The sequence below is a fragment of the Carex rostrata genome, chromosome 16 (genome assembly GCF_964058835.1).
Source record: "Carex rostrata chromosome 16, lpCarRost1.2, whole genome shotgun sequence".
Classification (NCBI taxonomy): domain Eukaryota; kingdom Viridiplantae; phylum Streptophyta; class Magnoliopsida; order Poales; family Cyperaceae; genus Carex; species Carex rostrata.
Window position 1 is genome coordinate 6,441,426 of NC_135933.1, and position 9,670 is coordinate 6,451,095.

The 9,670-nt window shown below is 33.8% G+C and overlaps 1 protein-coding gene across 1 annotated transcript; it reads right to left on the reverse strand.

The window, feature by feature from the left end:
* Positions 1 to 3,603: 3,603 nt before the first annotated feature.
* On the reverse strand, positions 3,604 to 7,502 carry LOC144567499 (protein NRT1/ PTR FAMILY 3.1-like). Its single transcript, XM_078317643.1, has 4 exons — positions 7,329 to 7,502; positions 6,283 to 6,721; positions 4,993 to 5,337; positions 3,604 to 4,614 (listed from the first exon to the last, which is right to left on the reverse strand). Exons 1-4 carry the CDS (start codon positions 7,393 to 7,395, stop codon positions 3,717 to 3,719), a joined length of 1,749 nt encoding a protein of 582 aa, XP_078173769.1. The 5' UTR covers positions 7,396 to 7,502; the 3' UTR covers positions 3,604 to 3,716.
* Positions 7,503 to 9,670: the final 2,168 nt, after the last annotated feature.

A 9,670-nucleotide genomic window follows, 5' to 3' on the forward strand; every position in this document is an offset into this window, starting at 1 on the left:
CCTTTCTTCAAGGAACTCTTGAAGAAGAGGTATACATGAATTTACCACCCGGCCATGGAAAAGGAGATGATAAGAGCTTGGTTTGCAAGTTAAACAAGTCAATTTATGGATTAAAACAATCTCCAAGGGCATGGTATGGAAAACTAAGCTCCTATTTAATTTCTTGTAATTTTAAGATGAGTAATGCCGATCATTCCTTATTTGTTAAAATTATAGGTACTAACACTACTATTGTACTAGTATATGTTGACGACCTTATAATCACCGGAAATAATCAAGAAGAAATTAAAAGAATAAAATTGCAATTAAAAGAAAATTTTGACATCAAAGATTTAGGTTATTTAAAATATTTTTTGGGAATAGAAATAGCATATTCAATTCAAGGGCTATTTATCTCGCAAAGGAAATACACCTTAGATTTGTTAGAAGAAACCGGTAAATTGGGTAGTAAACCGGCCTCCATACCAATAGATGGCAAATACAAACTAAATACCGAGGATGGTGAACCATTAGAAGACATAAACCAATTCCAACGACTTGTAGGAAAATTAATTTATCTTACGGTAACTCGTCCGGATATTTCATATTCCGTAAGTCAAATTAGCAAATTCATGCATAATCCAAGAACACCACACTTAGAGGCCATTGATAGAATATTAAAATATTTAAAAGGAACCCCCGGCAAGGGAATTTTTATGAAATGCAATAATTCTAATGAAGTGTGTGGCTATTCCGATGCAGATTGGGCCGGAAGCTTCGATAGAAAATCGACAACCGGTTTTTGCACCTTTGTATTCGAAAATTTAGTCACATGGAAAAGCAAGAAGCAAAATGTGGTGGCAAGATCAAGTGCTGAAGCGGAATATCGTGCCATGGCATCTACCGCAAGTGAATTAACATGGATCAAACAATTACTTTCGGATATTGGGATTCAAGCTCAATTGCCAATGCAAATGTTTTGTGACAATCAATCGGCTCGGCATATTGCATCCAACCCGGTGTTTCATGAGAGAACTAAACACATTGAAGTTGATTGCCATTTTATTAGAGAGAAGATTCAATCAAAAGAAATTGAGACTCCATTTGTAAGAAGTGGAGACCAATTAGCGGATGTCTTTACAAAGGGTTTAGATCCTAAACTATTTCAACAAAATATAGACAAGTTAGGGTTAATTGATATTTATACGCCTAACTTGAGGGGGGGTGTTGAAAATAAATAGAATAAGTGTTGAAAATAATAAATAGGATTAGATAGGATTAGGGACTCGATTAGCCTCAGCGGACCCTTTTTTAGGGTATAATCATCATAGGCTAAATTAAGGCAATAAAGGGAGCAACTAATTATAAAGTTACTCAATATTTTTTCCTTTACAAAAAAGTTACCGTTACTTTTCTTTCCAACAGTCATTTGTCACTTTTGACCATATAAATACCCATTGTAACAACTCAGCCAAATAAATATATACATAATTTTTCTCTCAATTCTACTATCTCAGAATTCCTGAAAATCATCAGTAATTTATTTGGACCTCCAATCTCAATTTTTTGGCTCCGTCTTCCATTTATATCATATCAAAATGACAGATTTTATTTAATAATCAATTAGCAATCAATGGGAGCAATTATGATATGATGTTAAAACAAAATAAGGTGTCTTTCTGCCAATTTTCTTACGCAACACGTGATAGAGTTACCAACAGAACAGAAACAAGAAGGCATCTCAATCAAAAGAGCTAACCAAAGCAGTCAAAATCTTTGTATGTCATCTATTTGTTTAATTTAATTGTCTCAGGCTAATCCGATTTCTTTTATAATGAATACCTTCTTCTACTTGTATTAAATGGGGGTTGTGAAGCCAGCATGGGCCCTCTATAAAAGAAAAAATATTCTATATATATTCATAAAAATACGATTATATTTGAATTTGGTAGCAAGTGTTTTTGGGTTTTTGCTCCATATAATAGAGCAGTCTTCTATTATTCTCTTTTAAAAAGCGACATGCCAACTTGTAAGGATAAGTCCACCTATCTAATAAAGAGAATTAGCCCAGCTGGCGCTTAGCACTAAAATATGTTAATCCAGGCCCACGGGCCTTATAAAAGTAAAAAGAAAATAAGGTGGGGGAGAGTGCTATTGATGTTTGAATGGAAATGTTACATGTTGATTACTTTGCTCCAAAATCTTAATTTCTTCTCTGAGGTCATACCTAATTGGAATAAGAAAAAATTAAGAATTTTGGTTGATAAATGTAGCTTTCACAGAAAGATGCAATCGGTTTTTCTTATTAGGCATGACAGTGGATCAACAGAAGGTCCTCACCACCAGCTGCTTTTTGCTAAATTTGAATAGAATTTCAGTTTCATTTGCCACTTGGTAACCAAAAACATCCAAATACCAGAATTCAAATTTGATGAAATGATTGCATTACAATGATAGTAAGCTATGATAAAGATTTAAAAAGTCATATATTCAAATCCCAGTATTCTCAATTAGGAACATTATTGATAAGTTGCAAGTTCAATCAGATTAACCTGACCAACCTGACATATTCGACCGATACGATTGAAAAATATATTGATTGAGATCTTCTATGGTTAGTTACGAATTAAATTTTAATTAACCCGATTAATAACTGTTCTGTATGTATTTAAATTTAAAAACCAAAATAATCTGACCGGTAACAATCAATTAGTTCACCGATTTGCTCCCTGTTTTCTCTGAACCTCTTTCTTCTTCCCTTTTACTCGAAAACAGAAGCTCTTGCGTTATATTTTGTACTCCCAAATTTTTGCAATTTAAAAGAAAAAAAAAATATTTAGGGATTCTCTCCTATTTGAAATATGAAATCTGTGTTTGCCAAATTTTATTCGAGTCTCTCAGTTGAGAACTGCTCAACCAACTGCTCCTCCAACAGTAATTACTGCTCTCTTTTTTTTTCTTTTCTCACATTACCGTGACAATTTTATCAAATGCGTTGCAATTAAACTTACGGAGAGAAATATCATTTTGCTACTCATACAGTTTAATTACTCTTGTCTATTTATTATATTGAAACCAACGAATTTTTTTTAAGCACCAGACATAAAGCAGAGACTAATGAGCGAAAGCATTTGAAAAATGCATGAATTTTTCTTGGCTATTGTAGTGCACTAACCAGGCTTAATGATTTTAATTTTGTCAATAAGAAGTTCCATTATATTATTGTTCTTTGAAGTGTGCTAAATTTTACTTTTGTTGTTGTTAATTTTGTTTTCATATTACAATTTGTGTTAATGAATAAAAACCTACTAAATTCGCAAAAATTGGACCACATAAATACAAAAATCTAGTTTGGATGGATTTTAACTCGGTTAATTAATTAGCTATAAGTTTGGAAATATTATAATTCTACAAGTATGGATCTAAATAAACAGTTATTTGAGATCGAAACAACCCGACCCGTTTACAACCACTAATGTGATAGTAGATCACTATCACTACAATGGAGATCACATATATATATATATATATAGTAAGGTACTGAAATGCTTTCTTAATGATGTAAGTTCAGCTCACAATGCACAAATCAGATATGAGTCTTTTCTTATTATATTAAATAAAAATAAGGAAAAAGGTTTCACTAACCTCATATCTTTTATAAACTAGAAGCATGTCATATATGTGCAATATCTATTCTTACAAATTCTTATGATCATAAAAAAGCACTAATCCTAATTTTATACCAAATTGCCTCCAATCTTAGTAGCTGATCCAAGTTCTACCTCTTCTTTGGCATCAACTATCTTATTTCCCTTCATATCCTTCTCATTCTCTATCACTTCCAATGGCTTCATGGTATAAAACTTCGCGCACAGAATATAATAACCGAGATTGAGCACTTGAAGCCCAGTAACTAGCCAGTAATAGTTGTCCAATTTGGCCTTGTTAAGGTCATCTTGAAGCCAATCTCCTTTATTCTTTGTATAGTTATTCACAATGCTCACCAGTGCTGTGCCCATATAATTTCCAATCGAAGCCGCTAGCCAAAACAATGCTGTAGCAGTACTTCTCATGCTCTCTGGTGACTGATCATAACAAAACTCCATGTGACCCACTGACATGAATGTCTCGGCTAGACCATGTATGGCAAATTGAGGCACTAGCCAGAAGACACTAATCGTAACACCATGCAAATTCATCGCATTTCTTCTCCTTTTTTCAACGAGTGCTGCTGATACATTGGATAACATGGCAATAGCAAGACCGATGCCCATTCGTTGGAAGTATGTTATTCCAGAAGGTCGTTTAGTAAACCGACGCGCTAGAGGGACGAAAACTCGGTCATAGATTGCTAGACTGATGAGCATGGACAAAACGGTGAAGATTGAGAGAGTTGCAGCTGGGATTTGGAAATGCCGGGACATGTGGCGGTCCATGATATGTGCTTGTTGTATGGCAAAGGTGTGGTTGTGAGATAGAGTAGTTATAAGGAGTATACCGACGGCCCAGATTGGAAGCATGCGGATTATGGATTTTAATTCCTCTACTCGATGAACAGTGGATAACCGCCAAAGGTTTGGACGGCCAGAGGGCAGCATGTCTCCCTCAGTCACTATGGCAGCTCGGTCAAAGAACCTTTCATGTGATCACAAAAAATAAATATTTAGGTGTATTTTAACAAAAAAATTATTTATTTGAGAAGCTTTCCACAAGTCTGATTACTATAAGACTATAACTCTGTTAGTAAATCTATATATTTAATTATTCAAAAAAATTCCTTGCATTAGATCAATCTTACACTTCACCGAGTTCCCCTTTTTGGACTAAAGCAATTACCGGACTGATGAAAAACATCCATAATATATTTTAATAACAAAATTAAAGAGCGTAATTAATGCCAGCTTCATTTTCATTATCATTTTCACAATTTGATACACCATTTTTTGTATTGCTCAGTCCGTATCAGAGTTGAGGGAAGTCTTATTTGGACCCAAATAATTAATTCACACTTACTCAAGCTGATTAGTATGGAGAAGGCGGCCACCAGCAGCGATATTGGCATCCAGCTCCTTGTCTTGATATAGCATGTTTAGGTCATCTGGCAGAACCATCACTTTTCTTTTTTTAAAAGCAGCAGCGACGACCTGAGCCAGTCGGGTCAAAGGGCTCCCGCCCGGTTTGATCTTGACATAGAGCGGATACCCGACCATGAAGGCTATGACAGAGAAGAACATGGCCACAGTTGGAATACCGAACCCCCATCCCCACCCCACATTGTCTTGTACATACACTACCACGGTCAAGGCAAGCAACACTGCAAGGCCCATGCTGAAATAGTACAAATTGAAGAAGCTCCATCTGTCACAGTGAAACTAGAACGTGAATTAAGTGTTCATATTTAACTGATTGTGCATTTAAAAAAAAAAAATTTTGTTTTTGTTTTGAGTTTCAATAAAAAGGTGAAGTGTGGGATTAGTTCTCTTTTGTGGGGTCTATAATTTAATGGGGGGATGTATGTACAAAGAGGAGGGTTCAAATGCCTTCATTTTTTGTGCCTCCGTCATGCCTCTATTTTTAAAAACTTAAATAACTCAAAGTTTAAAACTTAAAATTCAAAATAAAACCATTAGATGTGATCTATATTATTTTATCTATGTGCTCATAAAAAAAATATCACATTTTGATTTTACTTTCATATGAATCAATAAGTTGAAAAATCAACGTCTAGAAATCATCCACATTAGTATATATTTTTACAAGCTCAATATGACAACCAAAACAAAGTTGAAATGCCATAATTTTTTACACGTGCATAGATAAAATGATGTAGCTTACATCCAACGGTTTTATTTTGAATTTTAAGATTTTACTTTTGAGTTATTAAAGATTTTAAAAATGAAGGCATGATGGAGACAAAAAATTGAGGCATTTGAACCCTCCTCATGTACAAATGCTCTAGGAATCAATTATATATTACCAAAACCATTATGTCTAGTCCATGTTTTTTTAACAATTAACTTCTATTCATGTCACCAGATAGAATGGTTTTGGTAATTGAATAATTGATATTGTGTTTAAGTAGTACAGTTATTAAATTAACTTTTGCTTGATTATTTTATGTTTGGGCGGTGCGCAACCTGTGAATGCAGTGTGTATGTCACTGATAGTACATGCTAGTGAAACTATATATAGTGAGTGTTTGTTGAACTAGAGTGTGCTAAGTATTGTTTATTATGATTTTGTTGACCTAATCATTAAATCTGATGACTACTAATTAATATATTGATTAATAGAGTTGTATACCCTCTCTGACCAGTAGATTGTGTTCCATTCAGACCTAATTGATCAGCTCCAAATGGTACAACACAAGGCCGGATCCCACCCGATCCAATTGCAGTGAAGAGCAATGAAGCATATAAAATAAATATTTGCCAGTCTGATGCCTTCTGACAAGTCTGGTTTGGAGCGCATTGTGGCGGGTGAAGGGATGGATATACAGCCGAGAGGGTTAGAGTGATCATGCCGAGCTGGTAGATGATTGAACCGGCAGCTATTGTCCAAAAGCGGCCCGCAAAAGAGTCAGCCATTAAGGCGCCAATGAAAGGGGTCAGGCTTGCAGTGCCACCGAAATTTGTTAATGTGTTGGATGCTTCAACCAGCGGCATGTGCATCTTTTGTGTTAGATAGGTGATCATGTTGGCATTGAAGCCGGTTGTAGCAAACCGATCGCAGATCTCATTTGCTGTATAATTAAGAGAAAAATAATAAGAACTAATTTGAGGATGAAAACTCATTGATTAGCTATAATATCATGGCAAAGCTTGGTAACTACGTGTTCATTGAATGTGAGTCAATGCTACATCCTACAATGATAAAAGCTCCGCTTTGTAGAATGAAATTCAAAGAGACTTGAGCAGAGAATTTTTTTTTGGAGGAAAAACAGAGCACAAAGAAATACAATATAAGAGACCCTCATGGAAAGTAAATAGCCTTTAAGAATTCATCAATGGAAAGCTTACACTAATACAAACCATCAAATTCCGCAAAAAAATAAAAAAAAATTGTTGTTGAGAATGCCATTTCGATTTCTCTTCTTCTTTTTGGTATAAACATTACTCAGATGAACAAGTACTTGCTAAATGATAAAAATAGAAATCTAGCAAGTAAACCTTTCCCAGAAACATATGTTGATCTGAAAATAAAAATTTCAATGCAGTAGGAAATGTAAACAACTCCATTTATAGGCTAAATGTGATTCTGAAATAAAATTCACAAACTAAAATTTCTTGAGAATGCATTTATTTTTCCTTTTTTGAGAAAGAAAAAAAGGTTATTAAGGTTGAACTAACCTAGTATGAAAGGCATGGTTTTGAAACCACCCTGTTTTCTCTGTTTCTCTTTTCCTCTAGCGGCCATTGCAAAGCAATGCGTCTGAAATACTCCAATGGAATTGTTGAGAAATTAACCAATCTGGTTTGTATTTGGGGCCACTGCAACACTAGCTGTTTCGTGCATTTTGGAGGAATGGGAATGGTGCCTATATATACACACACACTAAGAGTCTAGTGACTAGACTGCTGCTACGGGCCTAACATTCTTTCACTATCCCTGGGACAGGTGGATGCATGTTAGACCGGGTCTTTTGTCTTGTGTCACTGACAAGTTGGCTCATGTAATGAGGAAACAAGGCTAAAAACTTGCGTTATATAAATACAGACAGATTTATACAATAATATGATGTCTTTTATTGTCTATTTTATTATTATTTTTATTATTTTACTTTCATTATTATTATTATTATTACTATTATTATTATTATTATTATTATTATTATTATTATTATTATTATTATTATTATGCATTAATAATATAATTTTTGGTGTTTCTGAAAATATTTTTCCTTTCAATAATTGAGAATGCAGAAGTTTATATATAGAGAGAGAGAGAGAGTTGGGCTACAGTGAGTTGCGAAGTAAAGCGACTATTTTACTTCACGCTCACATTTTGCGATTTTAAAGTTCAAAATGTCGATTCGAACCGCTCAACATGATCTCCATATTGAAATGTGCTTGGAGACCAAATTTTACATTTTTTGGAATTGTTTTACTATTTATTAAGCCACTTTGAAAATCGCCGATCCAGTGGTCCAGAAATTTTTACTGTTTTTACTGTTCACTCGGATTTTCAGATTTTCAAAGTGGCTTAATAAATAGTAAAAAAAATCCAAAAAATATAAAATTTAGTTTTCAAGCATATTTTAATATAGATTAAACATCTAACGGTTTGGATCGACTATTTAAACTTTGAAAATGAAAATATTGCGTGAAGTAAAAACGTGTTTTACTTCGCAACTCACCGTAGCCTTACTCATATATATACACCAAAGCTGAACTTTTCAAAAAAAAGTTGAGTATACAGAAAGTTAGATCAAAATTAAAAGTTAAAACGATCCATGAATAATACGCTCAAGTTAAGAAAAGATTTCAGATCTTTCATGCATAGATATGTACAGATTTGTTTATAGTTGCAAGTTGATCATATTCCTGAGCCAAGTTATCTACAAAAAATAATAACTCTTCGGTACGTATCATACAAGTATTGTACTAGTATCAATATCGGATATGTATCCAATAAAAATATGGTTCATTATATGAAGTATCACAACATTTAAATTTCTGAGACTCAATAACTTAAGTCACTGTTTAAATATGTTTTTGTAATCCGGTTTTAGTTCTCAGAAAAAAAGGGTCACAACAAACAGAGTTAAAAGGTTGTTTGGCAAAAAGAAAAATTAAATGTTCTGTTATATATACAAGTGATTCATCACACCACGTGGGCCTTCTTTGATTTACCCTACAGGATTTTTGCGTCAGGTCTTGGCTCTTTATGTATGACATTTTATTGTTTACTATATTCTTGTTGCCTATAGGGTTTGGACCACAGACAAAACTATGTAAGAAAATAGGGTCAGTACAGACAATTTGATCTAAATGTTGCATAGAATGTTAATTTGGAGTTTAGCTAGGGTGGTAATTAAGGGTCTGCTATTGGATTCCATTGAGTCTTTTACTTATTTTTACAACACCACGCAAACGAAAAGTTATTTTTTTACTGCGAGTAATTGTTGTGATCTCAGTAGTCAGTATATAGTACTATGACAATGGTTGGGACCGCAAGGTGTTGTAATGCCTTCTTTTGCATTGCAATGGATGTCAGGTACAAAATTAGATAATCATCCAATACTAGGTGTAGATCATAATTATTGTTCTATCTAAGCTTCTTAAGCTTCTGCAACTGCCACAGTTATGATAGGAACGAAAATACTAGAGATATTTTCTAATTTATATAAAATAAATGAAGTAAAGGTTGGAGATTAAATCACTCAATTATTTAATAGGGAAAATTTCCAGTGTGCCCATCTAAATTTTTGAAATAGCCAATTTCTCCATAAAATCACCTTAATATCCAATATACCCATAAAAAATTAACCTTATTCCTTCTATCCCCTTTTATTCATTTAATCCTTTATTTTATTATTAAAAAAACTAATCTGACCAATATAACCTTGAATTTAAACTGGAGGGTCCATTATCTCTAATTGTTTCTTCCTCTTTTAGACCAAGTACCTCGCGTGGCTCTCTCAGCCCCAGTTCTGTCACGTGTCTCTCGGCAAATAGAAAAAACAACTATG